The following is an 18,161-nucleotide window of genomic DNA, read 5'->3' on the forward strand; positions in this document are numbered from 1 at the left end:
TCAACTCCCAGAATTCCCCAGCCCTGGTGTGGAGGGTTCTAACGATCCATCTGATCCCTGAAGTGAATTGTATATTAACAGGTGAGGCCTGGAGAAAGGAAAAGCAAAGCTAAAACTGAACCCAGCAAGTTGCAGACGTGTCCTGGAAAGGACGCAGGCTCAGCTCACCATCTTCTCCTGACCCTGACGGGGAAAGTGGTTGTGGAAACTGAACGTCGAGCGAGTCAAGGGAAGAAAGACCCCCCCCCCCGCTCCACCTGTCCCTTTCCTTTGCTGCTCTGGCCAGCCGGGGGATGGATGGGGAGGCGCGAGAGCCAAGTAGCGGCGAGAACAGGAAGTCGTGGCTTCCCGTGTAGAAATCGAGGCGTAGCCAGGCAGGGCTGAGAGGCAGCGGAAGCAGCCGTAGGAGAAGCTCTCAAAGCAACCGTCTAAATGAGCTGAGGGGGAAGAAGGCCAGACGCCAGCAAAGCCAGAGCAAACATGAAGGGGGTGACGAGGCGCTGCCGGAAACTGCCAGCGATGTGAACACAAGGGGACCAGACAGGTGAGGGGTGGGGGGCTGACAGGCCACAGAGAGTGGCTTCATCCAGTTGACTTTGCTTATAGGCAAGGAGCTCTCCTGCTTAGGAAGTGCCTGTCCAGCCGAGAGGGTCTCAGGAGGCCTCCTGACCTGGGACCTTAGACCGCTGCTCCAACCTGCCGCCTTCCAGATATTCGGGGTACAGCCCCATCCTTCCAAGCCAAGGGACTAGTCATGCCAGACCTGTGAAGACCTGATTCTTCCACCAAGCATTGGGCTAGGATGGGGGGTGAGCTGTGATGGGGGGCCGGGTACCTTCGCTTTTAACCACGTTTTATGGATTGGGTGAGCTGCCGAGAGACACCGGGAGATAGGCAGCCGTATAAATCCTGTAAGTAAGTGAATAATGAATACGTAAATAAAACCAGATTGTGGAAGACTGGCTGAGAGAGGACTCCCTAGACAGGGTGGACCACAGCCCCCAGAATTCCCAAGTCAACCAGGAATTCTGGGAGTTGTGCCCCAACACATGGGGGAGATCAGACTGGAGAAAGTTGGCATAGTCAGTCCTACTGCACTGGAAGTTTTTACTGCAAATGCTTGCACAGAGAGTCAAAGAGGCAGATGTTGTGGTATTTGGCTGTGTCTAGTTGTGGATCTTTATGAACCAGGTTGCTAATGCGAGGAAAGAAAAGCTGGGCCAAATTGGGAACATGGTATGTAGGAACTGGGGCTTGACATCTTTGCCCCATCATCAAATCTGGGCCATCTCGTGCCTCCAGTTTATAAAGGAGAGAAAATACTACAGTACTGTCACATGCTAGTTGGGAGGAAGGCTTGATTTAATCAGATTGAGGGCAAAGAGCTAAATACCTCCACCCACAGACTTTGATCCGACTAAACGTAAAGCTGAATCATCATCATTATCACTGCAATAAGGCTAAACAAGCCACTAGCTTGTCCCCGGTGAAATACACATTTGTGCAATTGTCACGGCATAAGCTACAGGTGGCAGGGAGGTTGTGATTTTTCTTATACTGGGAGCGAAGCAGAGAATTCTGGATTTTAGGGCTCAGAATCTTGGAAATGTATGCTGAATGCCACCTCAAGTAAGATAATTTATGAATCTCCCCTCCCAAAAGAATTGCTTGTTGCTATTGTTAAGATCAGAGTGATTCTGAACACGTTCAGAAAACATTTCACTTTCATAAAAATAAGGCAGTAAAAATGCAAATATTTTCTGGCCAGGATGGCTGATGTGTGTGGCTGTTTGGGGTATCTTAAAGAGAACGCAAGGGTGATAGGCATGGGAGTCTTCCCGAAATCCTACTTTCTTGTCATCCTACACACCCCTTGGATTACAGTCCCTGTGTACACAGCCAGCACGGCCATTTGAGTGAATATCCTTGATGTTGTAATCCATCAGATCCAGACAGAGCTAGATTGAGGAAGTCCTGCTTGAGTGCAAATCCCTAATGTGAGCAAAACAACAGAATCCAGGCCACAAAGTGGACCAACAGCTGGTTTGGGGAAGAACTGAAGATTTGCAAAACAAATCATCCCTCTATAAAAAAAGAAAAAAAGGGGGGGAGGGAGAGTTTAACTGGAGGAAAAACACTTTAAAAATCCTGTCCCATTAAGATGAGTCTTAAACTAGCAAGAGGAAAAAGGGAATTGAACAGATTATCATAGAAGGGGTACTGTATTTCTGGGGCACTGTTGATTTGCAGGAATATTTTATACTGCAACATTTTGCTGCTGTTCTCCTTTTTATGATCTCTTCTATCCTGGCCACTGGCCATATTGCAGGCAATGGTTTCTGCGAATGAAAAGAGGGTGAGAGAGAAGAAGGTAGGCAGTTTGCAGAGAACCGCATGTTGTGTATGTTCAGAGTACAGATAGCCCTTGTTTAACCACACGGATTGGGACTGAAAACTCCATCGTTAAGTGACACAGTCGTTAAGTTGGAAAACCACTTGGTCCCACCGCTTAGCAGCGGTAGTTCCAGCAGTCCCTGTTGCCGTGGTTAAATGCGGACCACACAAGTCGTTAAGCGAGGACCTCATGTGACCGCAGCTTCCAATTTCCTGCCGGCTTCCCCATAGATTGCTTGTGGGAAGCTAGCAAGAAAGGTTGCAAATTGCATCATATGACTGCAGCTCGCTGCAACAGTTGTAAGGATGAGGTCTGGTCATGACTACCACTCGTTCAGTGCCATCATCGTAAGTTTGTTCGCTGAACAAGTGGTCGTTAAACAAGGACCAGCTGTAAAACTGTTTCATTTGTCTCAATGCGTAACACGTTTCAAGTGTCTTTGAAGCGTCGATACACACACATTTTATTTATTTATTTATTTATTTATATTTCAAATTTGTCACTGCCCATCTCACTGCGGGGTGACTCTGGGCGCACACACACACACACACCAAAAGTCAGGCCCCACAGACAATTTATTACATAAATGACATTAAATATTCCACTTAGCCATTTTCTTCTGAGCATTTCCTTACTTGTTTGATGCATGAACTCTGAGCATTCTTGAGTAACCTTTTTTCTCCAAAAAAAATTAATTATTAATTAATAAAGCATATTGTTATGATGATTATTTATTACATTTATTAGCTTCCCAACTCCAGTGGACTCTGGGCAGCATTCGAAATTAGAGAAAACATGAAAACGGCTAAAAGCATTGAATCAAACAGACAGCTCAGATTAAACTCATCTAATAGACAGCAAAAAATAAAAGCAGGGGTCATTGAACAAATAATACGCAAATAATAAACATACTGTGACTGGCTTATGGGGCCTGGCTTTTGGTACACCACACATACACACATACAAACATGCATACATACTTAGACACCCACACAGCATGTTGTGACTCAACCTAGAACCACAGATGGAACTGAAAGTCCTTGTTTTACATGTTTAGTTCTTAACTAGAGAGAAGAGGCAGGACAGGAATCAGGCTGAAAAACTGTGAGTCCAAGCAACAGGTAGACGGCCACTAGCCTAGGATGCTTTACAGTACTTGGGATTCCAGCATGCCAAAGGAGTGGATGCTCTCAGTGGCCCTTCTAGCCCTAGACGTCTATGGAAAAACCTTCGGAGGCTCGGCATCACTAAGACAGAAGGTCCGCAATGGCCGCTTACCCAACCGATGCTGAAATCTCTTCTTCTGTGCCAGTCTTTCTCAATCTCAGCAACTTTAAGAGGGGCGGACTTCAACTCCCAGGATTCCCCAGCCAGCATATTTTAAAATTGCTGAGATTGAGAACAACCGTTCTGTTCATTTATTAAAGCTAGAGAAGCCCCGATTTCATTCCGCCCAACCCCTCCAGACTTGGGAGCTCATCCTTTTTCACCCTTCAGGGCTCCTCCATCTTTAAAAACTGCTAAAATGCATTTCCATCCAAAGAAAAGGATTATATAGTGAACATCTGATCCTAGGATATCTCTTAACTATGCAAGAGTGCACGAAGAATGGGGCAAAACACGTAAGCCAGTGTTGTCCAAACTTGGCCACTTTAAGATGAGTGGACTTCAACTCCCAGAATTCCCCAGCCAGCCAGCCTGTCCCATTAAGATGCTGGTTGGGGAATTCTGGGAGTTGAAGTCCACTCATCTTAAAGTGGCCAAGTTTGGACAACACTGACGTAAGCCCTAGACTTCCTACTAAACTAAAACCATTTCTTTTATTTTTATGTCCTCCTTCTGGTTTAGGTAGTCTTCATGCAATTGGGCGGTGTTATTATTGCTTTATTTGATAAACAAGCAAATAAATAATCCCCAGATTGACTAAGGCTGCAATGTGCAGCAAACTTAGTTGTAGTCCTGCTTGATTAATAATAGGTGGTTGAAATGTTCCCGTTTGTGTCTTTCTCCAACACGTTGGTATTTCTGTGTTCTTATGACGTTTATCATTTTCTATACTGCTTTGCCTCTTGGATTTGGTGGTCTTAGACATCTAATAAATAACATCATCAACAACAACAATAATGAAATAGGATCCACTAGGACTTGTAAACTTAATTGCTAGTACAAAGTTAAGGTTAGGGACAGATCATCGTGGAGAAAATCTATCTGTGTGGCTGCTAGGAATTGAAAATGACTTGATGGCATATAATCAATCAATCAATCAATCAATCAATCTGCTGTTAAAAAGGCACCAGAACAGTGTTGGCTGGGAAAAAGGGCAACACTGTTTGAAAGAACCCAAAAATATGAATGTACTCACTTACCCTCTGTCAGCTTTTAGCTAACCATTTTTGCTCCTTTAACAGCAACTTGAACAGGCTGCTGTAACAGACAATCCTTTTTTTCCCCTCATGCCTCAAAAAACTTGGCTATGCTGCTTTTCTCCCAAGTGAATCACTAATTAAAGGCCCAGGAGCAGGAAATGACTTTTCCCTGGTAAATTGGCAACCCTAATTCCATTTCTTTGTAGGGTTGCCTCTCCCTTCCATTAATTGTCTTCCTAATTGTTCCGCTTGTAAATTTACAGGACGAGGAGCTAATATGCTTGGGTATATTTCTCCCCCAACAAAGAATATGATTTATGCTTATGTTTAAATACGTAAGTGCTGACGGCAATATATGCCTGAATTAATTGCACTTGGAAGCAATTCTGATTTATCCAGAGCACACTTTATCTTAATTTATAAACACACAGACCCCTCCTTTCTCTTAGAACCAAGAACTTCTACACCTGAAATTTTCAAATAGGGCAGAATCTATTTTTTTCTTTCTTGTAGCAAAGCAGAAAAACCTTCCACGTAAAAGAGTCCTCAGGCAATCGGTTTGGAGCAAGCAAACAAAATGGAGCATGAAATGAATGCCATAGAAAAAGAAAAGACACCGGAGTGTAGTGTTTCTGATGCAGAAACTGCAAGAAAACGGGTAAGGGGCATATCTGTCAAGCAGCGGCACGTTATGAAAACATTATCAGTCCTGCTATAACGCAAATGCTATCGTTCCCTATCTCTTGAGGGAGGCTGTAGCATAGGATGAACCCCCAAGTGTGCAAAAGTACAAATTAAAAACACACGCAGAGGCAATTTCTCTGAACAGTCGTGGGGAATAGACTAAGTGGGAGAGATGGAATGCAGCTGGGAAAGAAGAGAGAGGAGAATGAATTGGCCCTTTAAGAAAAGCCATAGACCCGCCTTCCTTAATGTCATGCCTTCCGGATGAGGTAGCACTCGAGGTCCTGGAATTCCTCAGCCATCTGGGGATAGTAGCCCCAAACATCTGGAGCGGAGTTTCCCAATCTCGGCAACATTAGGGTGTGTGGACTTCAACTCCCAGAATTCCCCAGCCAGCATGCTTCTGGGTGAGCCTGGAAAAAAAAAGATGCGGCTGTTTTAAAGAGGCTCGACAGTTCATTAAACCAGCTGCATCTTTCTTCAGACTGTGGTAGAAAAGAGGTGGTGTGCTCCTGCAAGGTCCTAAACGCTTCTCCCAAACTGTTTCTGAAGCACGCGCAGCCCTAGAAATCCGGGGCCTGCAAAAGAGTTCATTGTGAACCATTTCAAGTACAAAACCATGCAAGATTCTGAGAATTTTGGAAGTGGCAGTTTTGCAGGGTGAGTTATATCGAGGTTTCACTCGCAGTGGTTCAGAATGAAACATCCCCACTACGGCGACTAAGTTTAGAGTTTTCACCTGCTTTATTTCCTCAAAAAACAGCTTGTGCCTTTAATAACAGCACGGCAGACAGAAACGTTGCTGATTTGATGGTTTTACTTTATCTGTTTTCAGCTGGGGCTAAATGACAGTCCCAGCGGCCCGAGCTAGCAAGGATGATCGCATTTGTTGGAAGATGTATGTAGTTAGGCGCCCTGGGGATGTATAGGTTCCCGACGAGCATCTCGGGCTATCTTGCTTGCTCCGAGGGCCCGCCATCGGGTGCTGGCCCTAGGCTTTGATCTGCATCCAGTAACAATGGTGATGCTTTTACCACACTCTTTCTTTAAGAAGTTTTGAAAAGTACAGACAGCCTTTTAGCACCACCATCCCCTCCCTCAGCAATGGCGTATAGGATTGTTTATTTATGGGTGTTTGAAATGGACATCCTGCCCTTCCAAACCAGGTTGTCTCAGGCAGTAAGCCGTTGTATAGAACAGATGTAAAGTCCTCTAACAAGATTCTAAAACAGTAGAACGTACAACAATCTCTAATTAAAACACAACCCACTAGAGCAGTGTTTCTCAACCTTGGCCACTTGGAGATGTGTGGACTTCAACTCCCAGAATTCCCCAGCCAGCCCCCAGCTGGCTGGGGAATTCTGGAAGTTGAAGTCCACACATCTCCAAGTGGCCAAGGTTGAGAAACACTGGTCTAGACTCTACTCAGATAAACACCCATTCCACTTGTGCTGTTTCTCTCTCTTATTCTTCCCATCCAGAGCCTCTCTTCTCAAGTTGATTTCAGTGCTCCGCCAATCCAGGGTGAATGTATTTTGAGATCGAAGCAAAGAATTCGGAAACACACACCTGCCCGGCCTTGGAAATCACTGCCCCCGACTCCTACGGGATTACTGGAGAATGACCAGACAGGTAAGACAGATCTGTGTATTGCCCTCTCTCATTTCCTAACACCAGGATCGCCATTTATTGACCCATCTGAGCTATTTTTATATTGGATATAATTAAATGATTACAATGGTTGTTCACAGCATCACCAGATGTTTAGACTGGATTTGGCATTTCTGTCCACCTATCGAGCCCTTTCCAAGGATCTCAGATGGGCAAATGTTGTTTTATGGTGTTAAAGGTATCGTTGCAGGATGTAAGCTGTTCATTATTATTATTATAATAAGGATATAGTTTTTTTCCTTTTATTTCTGTAAACGTGTGCGGTTGTAAATTTTAACTGTATATCTATTTATTGCTTTAATATGTTGTGAGCTGCCCAGAGTCCCCCATTGGGGGGAGATGGGCGGGGACAAGTTTAATAAAATAAATAAATAATAATATCGTTATAATAATAATAATAATAATAATAACGAACAGCTTACATCCTGCGTTTATATTTACAAACAATATAATAATTATAAATGACTTTGTATCGTTCTTATAAAATAATTTATAATAAACCGTTTATCATAAATAATAATTTATTATGATAAATTGTCATGATAATAATAAACAGCTTACATCCCGCGTTTACATTTCTAAAGGATATCATTATAAATTATTTTATATCGTTCTTATAAATGATTTTATAAGACCGATATAAATAATTTATAATAATTATTATAAACTGCTTTATGTCATTCTTAGAAAATAATTTATCATGATAATGATAAATTATTATTATTTTACATGAATAAGAACGTAAAATTATTCCAAAGGGGAAACTCATGGCAGCAACTCACATCCTGCATTTATATTTATAAACGATACAATAATGATAAATTATTGTATCTCATTCTTATAAAATAATTTAGAACGATGATTGTAAACCATTATTATTTTATATGAATAAGCATATAAAATTATACCAAAGGGGAAACTGATGGCGGCGACTCACGTTCCCAGAATGCCTCTGCTTGACCCACAGCTCCCATGGGCACGCCTAAGAGAGAAATAGGGTAGATAAATAGGGTTGCTTTCTTCGGACCTGCCCAGAAAAAAAGAGAAAAAGTGAGTAGGTTTCAAAGAGATGCCCTGGTGTCAGGAGAGGGAGAAGAAGACCACCTTACCCAGATGATTTCTGGACGTTTGGGGATTAGCCATTTTGTGAGCGTGCCCACAACACAACCTCAGCTCTCCAAACGTACCAGCTGGTGCCAAAAGTTTGCTTACCCCGATCTGCAGCCATTCATAATGTAACCTTTCTACCCATATTATGGAGGCTCCTTAGCGGGGTTTTTTTGCATTTCCAACACCTGCTCAAGAGCGCTGGAGTAGGTGAGCGAGTTGGGCTACCTCTTTTTTCCTAGTTAGTTGGTAATCCGAAATCTAAGGATCTGGAATCAGAGATTAGTGTCTTTATTTAATTACATTCGACAGAAGATGCCATTCGGGTTTTTTTGTTCAGAGGTTGAAAAAGAAGTTTCTAGCCCTCATTTAAGCAAAGGCCGTGTCAGTTAAAGACCTGGCAGGATCGTTTCCGTATTCCAGTTTCCACCTTTGTGGGCGGGTGGCTCGCTATGGGGTTTGAATCTGTCTGGTTTATTTATAATCCAAGGAGCTGCATGAATTCAGAAAGCGTGCGGGCTCAGGAATCAAGTTTGCAGAATGAAAATCAATTCAGGGTGTTTTTCCACTTATTTTCTTTCTTTTTTCCCCTGCACCGGAGAAAACAGGGTACCCTCCTTCCTTTAATTCAGTTATTTATGCTATTGAGTGTCAAAGTTGGGCCCTACTTTAAGCATCATGCAATGAAGCGATTGGGGGGATAAGATAGTGCTGAGTTTCACAAGGCAGGGAAATTTGACATTCCTCACCCACCACAACTGGGTCATATCAGGGGAATGAAGCATTTAGGAAACCCGTGTGCTTAGATCCCAACCATGTGACAACTCCATTGCTGTTCACTGGTTTCACTGGGAAAACTGGATGTCTGCTCAGCCCCGCCCCCTGTGGCAAAGGACGAGACCCCCAGGAGCTCAACCTTTTAACCAAAATGTGGTAGAAGTATTAGAATGCCCAGGGAGTCAAAAAGGTCAAGATGGTGGTTGCAACTGGGTTGGGAAGCCCCGCCCCTTTTTACACGCGTGATGGGTATCCTTTTGCTTTTTGGTTTTGCGTTCGGTATCTGACAGAAGCCGAAAGCCAACCGCTTGAGAAAATACACAGCAGTTATTTTCTCACTTCCTAATTATAGCATAAACTCGGTTTCTTAAAAAAAAGCCTTTGGGGAACCCTCCTCAATTGTGCAACAGAAACTTCAGCATTTCGTTCGAAATGAGGACTAAGCCAAGTTAGCTTGAAGTGGCAGTGATTAAAATTTCCACAAGATGCAGCTTTTCCGCCAGTTTCAGAAACTCATCTTGCACAATTCTTTTTTTTTTTTTCCTTTTTCAAAAGAATGTGTTCGTGCACAACAAAATAAGAGGAACATTTGAGCATCTGAGGGCTGTGTTTGATGCTCTGGGGACAGAGGCATCTCAGACACGCAACTGGAATTTTCATTTTTTCCCCATGCTGGCTGGGGAATTCTGGGAATTGACGTCCACACATCTTATAGTTGCTGAGATTAATGCTGCTGTAGAGAGTAAGGAAGATGGCCTTGATGGAAATCTGCAAGAACTATTACCTAGGCAAAAGGGGCTGAAACATTTTTTAAGTCCAGAACAACGAGATAACATTCAGAAACGCTCTGACAGGCACCTTCTTGATTCACCGGGGTATAAGAAGGACGGGAAGCACAACAATGTAATGGTATGTGGGAATGACCTTGGGAGACTGGGCCCAGAGACGCTGCCTAGGGGACGGTCAGATAAGAGAGAGCATAGCCCTCAGTTGCATAATGGATGGGGCAAGAGGTTCAGAAGAGATCCTCCCTAATTTCTCCAGGGTAAAGGAGATGGGAGGAGAATGGTACTCTCAGAGTTGCAAGATTCTGTTAATGTAGCTTTGCAATAAAATAGAATTAGCTGAACTGGTAATGAAACTGAAACTGACATGTTTCCTGTCTGGTCTACCTGGTAAGGCTGACAAACACAGACTTGCAAGATTGTATTATTATAGCCCGTCTCAATAAAAGCAGTCTTAGCTTCCTGTGGTGTTGATTTCCTGGTCTAGTTTAACCTAGTAGGGCTGGCAGTCTGTTACCTCAAAATGGTGAAAAGCTAAAGGGCTGATCTTTGACAATTGTCCACAGAAGGGGTTCAGGGCCACACAAAAGGGACTCAGATGATACATTTCTCCCCCGATATATTAGTAGGAATTTCTGAAATGAAAAGGAGAAGCTATTTTTTTTAAATTTGCAAATTTGTGTCTGTGAATGTTTCCCTTTTAATAAGATGCATTAGTCTGAAAAGGTGCTACCAAACTCCTGATTTCTGGCTACCACAGAGGAACATGACTCCCCTCCTATACAAATGCCTGATTTTTAGTGCAAATTGTTCAAAGAGGCTTACTGTTACTGATTGTGAATGACCATCACTGTGAATATCAATGATCTAACCTGGCCTCTGCAACAAACTTCAGAGGCCTAATGCTCTTCTGTGAAGACGTGATCTCCAGAAACCAGGCTGAGGATTAAAAAGTCATTTCCCCTGACATTTCTCTTAGGAAACTCAGGAACAGAATGGACCATTGCCCTCCACCCTCCCATTTTGCAAGGAGATGCCCTTCACCCACCCACCCCCAAAAACCCCGCAGATATTTTATTCCTATTTTATTTTGTTGAAAGGGGGTCCAAAATCATTACCCAGGATTCCCTATCCAGGATTCTCTTGGGGACAATTTCAAGTGTGGGTTTTGTGATGCCTTGTCTCAGTTCTCACTCTACGCTTAACCGAGTCAACATTTAGGGCTTAGTAGCAGCGTTCCTACAACACACACAAACTAGTTAGTTTTAACCCTGGTTGTTGCTGTTTGCACATTGGGTTGGTGCTTTGCTTTGTGGATTGTGCAAATCCAACCCCTTGGGGAGATGATGGTTCAGTGGATTGTACAAACTCAGAAAAGGGGTGAATTTGATCATTGTCATCTCCTCCTCCTCCTCTTCCTCCTCCTCCTCCCCCCTTTTCCAGTCTTCTTCTCGTCTCTGACTTCCCTCCAGGCTGAAGAATTTTTTGACATGGTGGCCACAATCCAGGCCCGGAGGCTCAATGACCAGCGGGCTGATTTCGCGGGGGCTGAAGCTGCAAGTGGAGAGAATTCTGGGATATCGGAAGAGCAACTCTATGACACTATCCTGGCTCACCAGGTACGTGCCATCGACCCTCCCAGGCGAGATCCCAGGGGACTCTTTTCTCTTTCCAGGGCCATCATTGCCCTCCCAAATTGTCAGATTGTAGATTTAGGGCTTAAGCTGTTGTAACAGGATGGTTTTATGGCTTTATAAATCCTAGGGTTTTATGGTTGCAATCCCCCTTGTGCGCCACTCCTTTGGAGCTATCATCGTGGGAAGGGAAAAGGGGTGCTGCCCTTTATGCATAAATAATAAAATAAATGAAGAATAATTCCAGGGTCAGGATTTATTTATTTAATCCATTTCTAAGGCCACCTCCTCACCAGCCACTCTGGGCAGTTTATGAATAAATAAACTGACAATAGCAACAAAAGACAACCGTGCTGGGGAGGAAAAGCAAGATCAACATAATACCGTTAACAATGACAATTACATCACCCTTACACAACCACACAGCCACGTAGCCCAGGATGGAAATGCCATTGTGTGTTTAGACAAAAATAGCATGACCCGTCAGGGGTGAGAAGTTTCAGGAGATTTGCTGAAACCTCAAGCTTTGCAGAAAAACAGAAGGATTTTCAAGGAAAAACCAAAAGCAGCCCAAAAGGTGACCCCAAATGCCCAAAGGAGAACCTTAAACCATTTCCGAGGTTTTCATTTTATCGCAGTTCCCACTTCTCATATCAGCGATACACCCAGAGGGTTTAGCAGTGCCAATTAGAAAAGAAATTGGCCCAGAGCCAATTGTTGCGGCAACAGGCAGCGAACCTGCTACAGGAAGTGTGAGAACAGACTTTGCTTCCCTGTGTTGTAATTATTATTTTTGTTGGTCGCACCATCAGCCAGACGTTCAGGAGGGACGTGGCATATTTGTCCATCTATCCAGTCCTTCCCAAGGCCCTGGGATAGACAGATGTTGTTTGAGGGTGTTAAAAAGGTATCGTCGCAGGATAGAAGCTGTTCCAAGTAAAGCTGCCTTTTGCAATTGACTGGTGGTGATTTTGTCACTGCCGATGGTCTTCAAGTGGGGCTCCAGATGTTCTGGGATTGCACCCAAGGCGCCTGTAACTATTGGTACCATCTTTGCTTTCTTTTGCCACAGTCGTTCTACTTCTATTTGCAGGTCTTTGTATTTTGTGATTTTCTCCAGTTCTTTCTCTTCCATTCTGCTGTCTCCAGGGATTGCAATGTCCCCTATCCAGACTCTTCGTCTTTCTTATCAACAATGGTCAAGTCTGCGGTGTTGTGTGGCAGGTGCTTGTCTGTTTCAATTCTGAAGTCCCAGAGCACTTTAGTTTCTTCATTTTCTATTACTCTGTTTTGTGGTCCCACCAGTCCTTGCTTGCAGGCAAATGGTATTTCTTGCAGATATTCCAATGCACCATCGTTGCTACTTTATCATGCCGTTTTTTGTAGTCCGTCTGTGCAATCTTCTTTTTTTTTTAATTATTATTATTATTTTAAATGTATACGCTGCCCGACTCCCAATGATTCTGGGTGGTTACAAATAAAAACGTTAAAAACAAGACAAAAGACAAAAGACAAAAACGAAGGGCAAAGATGGCAAGAAGGACAAACTAAAAACAGACAGGAATGAAAAGAAACGAAGCTACGCCGTCCAAAGGGGGCTTCACTTTCCTTCGCCAAAGGCCTGGGTGAAGAACCAGGTCTTCAAGGTCCTTCAAAACAGCAGCAAGGTGGGGGCCCATCCAGATCTCAGGAGGAACCTCATTACATGTCTCCCCAACTTAAAAAACTGGAGAGAAACCTGAAGTTTTGACCCCGTCTATACTATTTGATCTGAGGCTGTAGGAAATCGAAGAGAAACAAGATCTACTGTTGCCTTCCATTCGTTCAGACGATAGTAGAAGATCAAGACCCAACCCATTAAGAACAGCTTCTCTCTTTCTTCAGAGTTAAAGAAGCGTGCTTTGTCGTTGTGTTGGTCATTGTGCTGCTTTCATGTCTTTATAACTTAGTGGACATCGTTTTGCTAGGAGCACTTCTGTGAGTGCTGGAAAGCTTCTGCTTATCTCATATCTAACTGTTTTGTCTTTAGACCAGTGTTTCTCAACCTCATCGACTTTAAGATGTGTGGACTTCAACTCCCAGAATTCCCCCAGCCAGCCATGTCAGGATCTGGGGTTGGATGGAGGGGTCTCCTCTCTTGGTGGGGGAGACGTTTGATTGGTTCTGCTCCCCCACATGCCATGGACACCTCTAGTCTTGCCTGTTTGTTTTTAGCTGTAATTCATCTGATGATTCTAACCCTAGGTATAAGACAGGGGTCTTCAAACTTTTTCAGGCCACAGAAACTGTTAGTTAAAAAAAAATCAAGAAGCAAGAGGCAAAGCCATCTGTGATAGGGGGTTCTGCAGAACATAGTGTCAGCCCTTCAAGGAAGACCAGATTGGGAAACAGGATGACCAGAACGATGCTTTCTCAAGATAGGCTATAATAACAGAATCTTGTAAGTCTGTCCATGTCTTCCCTTCCCTCCTCCTTATACCCCAGCAAGGGGCTGCCCTGAGCCTCTTTGTAATCTCCCACCCCTCTGGACTTAACTCACATTTCTTGCGCACTTGATTTTTTCCTAATGGCCTCTGGATTCCTTCTCCAAGGTCATCTCCCTGGCTCTCTACACACAGTTTGAGTGACTCCAGTGTAAGCCACCTACCTCTGAAGCAGCACACAAGTTGGCAAATAAATTAAACATATCTAACATAAATGTTTACTTTTAGGGGTGGGTGGGAATTCACTAACTGATAAAATTAGTCGGGTGAGGGTTTTATTTGTTGTATTGACAGGCTCTGCAAATGCTTAGTTTTATGATTCAATCGGCGTGAGTCAGAAACAACTTTAGGTCATTGTCTTCATCTAGTAGCAGTTAATTTTATTATACATGAGAATAAAATAAATATAGCTCTGTCTAATAAATATGTAACTGTTGATACAATTTACTGCTTCTTTGAAATCTATCTCACATACATACATACACAGCCTTAAAAAAGCTTAAAACTACACTAACTGCACTTTTGGGACTCTGTGTGTGTGTGTGTGTGTGTGTGTAAAGCACACATACACATTCAATCCTGCCCTTTTCCCCTTCTATGACAAAAATGCTGTGAGAAGATGGAGGATGGGATTTAGGGTATCTTCCATTTAAAGCAGATTCTTCTTAGTTTTACATCTGCATTAAGCCTGCTGGTGGCCCAGAACAGGAACATCTCTGGAGGGGTCACCAAGGTCAAGAGGGCAGCTTCGATCCCATCCTTGTGGCTGCCCACTTGGCCTTTTTGCATCTACCTTGCTGGACAACCCTGGCCCAGTCCATCTCTTGGCTTCATTTCCCCCCCAAAAATCCCACTGTGAAATATGAGCAATACAAATGGGGTGGGGCGGAGGGAGGGGGACTCTGAAGAGAAAAGAAGCTGATGGCTACAAGACTTGATGACCCACTTCTGCCCAAGCCCATAGAGAGCTGTGTAACCATTAGAGGTAGATCAATTCCTCTTCTGGATCAACAACTTGGTGAAATCCCAAGGGATCGTTGGCTTCCCTTCCCCTGCAAGCAACTTGTTTCTCCCCTCCAGAAACCAGCGGTGATCCCTAACTCTTTCTCCCTCTTCTACAGAGCCAGCGTCTGGAGGATCAGCGCACGGAGCCTCCTATCCCGGTAGGAATTCAAGGGCTGCTGGATTTACTGCTCACAGCCCAAGGAACCAGGATGGAAGATCAGCGCTCTGCACCTCCTCCTGGCCTTGCTGCCCCACCCTTACTAAGAAGACATCCCTCCTTTCTACATGGTATATGAAACTCCTCCCAAGGCTCTCCTTCCATCATTTGGGAGTTCCAGAGACTTTTGACATGGTTAAAAGCTGGAACTGTGTTGACCTCAAATGAAGGTTTGGGGGACTGAGAAATCAAGCTCTGCTATGTTGGGAAACTTTGTACAGTAAAAGTGCCATGGTTTGTAGCACAAGGATGAGCAAAACTCAGGCTTCACCCCACTGCAGCTTTGCAAACGGCTAATTGTTTACTGGTTATGACATCTGTCCTTTCTAACGCTCGGTGGAGACACCTTCCACCCATCTCTACTTCCTCCCCACCAAAAGCCCTTAGTGGCAACAGCAATGCATTTACAAGGACCGTGAAAAGTCACAAAGTGGTGCCATGATTTTAAAGGTTTAGTGGTGGCATGAGAAAGAACATACTCTTGGTAAAGGGGATGGGAAAAGCCCTATTTGCAATATATGACAGTCTTAAGATGCTTCGAGGCCGTGGATTTAAGCTTAGCACGTTCATCCCAAAAGCATAAGGCACAATATTTCAGCTAACGCGTCCCTGCAGTGGATAAGCTCTTAATTTAGCACTTTTCCTAAATAATTTGATGTTGAGTGCAACCTTTCTGAATCTGGGGCCCTCCAATTGGGGCCATGCAGGGTAAGAATTAGGGAAATGGGTCAACACATCTAGTAAGTTAGACCTAGAGTTTATTTGAAAAGCACAAAATAAATTCAGCTGCTTTCATTTGCTTGCTAAGAAAAGAGACAGCTGATGGACTTCTAATTCTTAAAAACATTATGGACCCTGTTTTATTTAAGAATTTCAGGAGAGGCCTGCTGGATCTGGCCCTCCACCCATGTAATCCAGCATTCTGGGTCACGCAGTAGCCCACTAACTATGCTGGGGAAACTCACAAGCCTAGATTGGAGGGCTTGAGTCTCCTTTTCTTGTTTCTCCCTACTCGTGGGGCTGGGTACTTTCAGACCTCAAGCCCCATGGCAATCTCTCACCCATTGTCTAGGTACGGAGTCCCTGCTGTGAGATGGGCAGGCATATAAATTGTTTAAATAATTATACCATAGGTACTTCCCACCCCAAATATTAAAAAAAAAGGGCTGTCGAAATTAGATTGTGTTCCCATTTGGGGAGAGTACGGTGTTCATGCACGACTTGGTTGCACACGTGAAGTTTTGGAATTTGTAAACTTTGAAGAGAAGGCTTTGGAATCATCTTTTGGGGGTCTTATGTACATCTTGGACCCCCAGATGCTATGTTGCCAACTCTCATTCTTCAGTCTGCTGGACTTCAATATGTTGGGATCATAATTCCCAAAATTCAGGGTGTTGTTGTTCCAATCTCTGTAGATTTAAAGGCTCTGTGGTCAGACTTTTGAGTTCCACACTCCCCGTGCATCTTTGTACTGGAAGTGGAACCGTGATTGGATTTTCTTACCAATTAAGCTATTTTCCCCCATAACATATATAGCACATAAGAGCTAACAAAACCTGCAGCAATTGACTGCTTCTCATTCTTCATGCACAATTGCGCTTTAACGCGGTTGTAATAAATTATGTTGTGAAGCTACAGTATTGTGATTCTATGCAAGAGAAATAGTCAATTCAAGATTAGGTGAGCATGTTCCAGGGAAGTGAATGGTGAATGAACAAACAGGTGATGCTATAGAAAAGTAACAATGGGCAAACCAGCACCACCTGTGCTGGCTCAGAATGATACAAGCCCTAATTCCTGATTTATTTTGAATGAGTGCTGTATGGGTGTAAGCAAACTGTTTCCTCTCGTTTTGTTCCAGCTAATCTAGAAATGGTTTGCTGAGAATTATATCTAAACCTCTTTTCTACTCAAAACAAGCTGGGATCATGACAGAATTTATTTGGGAATAGCAAATCAGGATCATGGGTTTGTCGTAACTCTAAATTATTTGTAGTTTGTTTATCTCCTTGCATGAATGAGAGATGTAAAACAAGAGTGAATGAGCCCTGTGTGCTATTATACGTTGTCCAAGGACACCCAGAATAATCTAGATTTATTCTATCTGAATGTGCCAATTAACACACATTAAAATACAGGCAGAGTTTCAAACACAGTCATGGCCACCATTTTGACTTTTTTGACCATATCTTACAGACAACCCTGGCCAGATGCGTAAAGGGAAGATAAGCGCTTACCACATATTAGAATTGCTTGTGGATTATCGCTGGCTGTTTGGCCAAGCCACTTCTTGTTCTTCTGAGGTCAAAATTAGGGAAAACAATGAGAACAGATTGCGGAAAGTAGAATAAAGTTGGCGGCGGGGGGGGGGGAATTTGACTCCTCTTGTGATTTCTATTCTCCCCATCCAATTGCAGAGCATTAAATGGTTTTGTTTTTTAAGAATGGCTTTCATTCTTTTCATCTGGCAATTTAAAGAGGAACTGATTTGATTTTAATTTAATTTGGGGGAATAAAGAGCATTTAAAACACACAGACACACACACGTGCATATATACAACTGTATCCCCAAGACCCTTGGGGTAAATATTGTTTAATGCCTCTTAAGGGAGTTTTGGCCAAAATGAAAGCTGGCCTGTCGCTCTCCATGGATGAACAGGCTCTCCAAGGAAGGGCTGTGTAAACTCTTGCAAGCTAAGGGGAGAAAAAAAAAATAAAGTGGATACGATTTTAAATTAATTAAAAATGGGTAACATAATTGCTTTCTGTACTGAATTTTTTAAAATCTCTGTCACATTAAAATTGCATTTGGGGGGCTCCTTTTGGAGGGAGTCATGTGTTGAAACACAGTCGTCGTTGCAAGTCAGTTGTAGGCAAAGCTAACTTTTATTTATCTATTTATATTTTTTACAAGGCCACCCATCTCACAGTAGTGACTCTGGGTGGGGTACAAAGTTAAAACCAGCCATTAAAACAATCCAAATAATAAGTTCCAAGGCTGCAAACAGCAAATTCCAACTTAAAATTTATTTATTTG

General features: G+C 43.3%; 1 protein-coding gene across 1 annotated transcript; it reads left to right on the forward strand.

The window, feature by feature from the left end:
* The first annotated feature begins 358 nt into the window (after positions 1 to 358).
* Positions 359 to 17,899, forward strand: GPSM3 (G protein signaling modulator 3). Its single transcript, XM_015888441.3, has 5 exons — positions 359 to 544; positions 5,275 to 5,419; positions 6,927 to 7,077; positions 11,229 to 11,404; positions 15,024 to 17,899. The coding sequence occupies exons 2-5, from the start codon at positions 5,339 to 5,341 to the stop codon at positions 15,201 to 15,203; spliced, it is 588 nt and encodes a 195-aa protein (XP_015743927.1). The 5' UTR covers positions 359 to 544; positions 5,275 to 5,338; the 3' UTR covers positions 15,204 to 17,899.
* Positions 17,900 to 18,161: the final 262 nt, after the last annotated feature.

The sequence above is a fragment of the Python bivittatus genome, unplaced genomic scaffold (assembly GCF_059951505.1).
Source record: "Python bivittatus isolate LINGU-HERP-01145 unplaced genomic scaffold, Pbiv_v1 ctg000800_np1212, whole genome shotgun sequence".
Classification (NCBI taxonomy): Eukaryota; Metazoa; Chordata; class Lepidosauria; order Squamata; family Pythonidae; genus Python; species Python bivittatus.

What these genes read in the sequence shown, in the direction of transcription:
- GPSM3 (XM_015888441.3), top strand. Translation starts at nt 5,339, where the DNA reads ATGGAGCATGAAATGAATGCCATAGAAAAAGAAAAGACACCGGAGTGT. An exon ending in ACTGGAGAATGACCAGACAG is followed by an intron (nt 7,078 to 11,228) that starts GTAAGACAGATC and finishes CCCCTTTTCCAG; the next exon opens with TCTTCTTCTCGTCTCTGACT. An exon ending in ACACTATCCTGGCTCACCAG is followed by an intron (nt 11,405 to 15,023) that starts GTACGTGCCATC and finishes CCTCTTCTACAG; the next exon opens with AGCCAGCGTCTGGAGGATCA.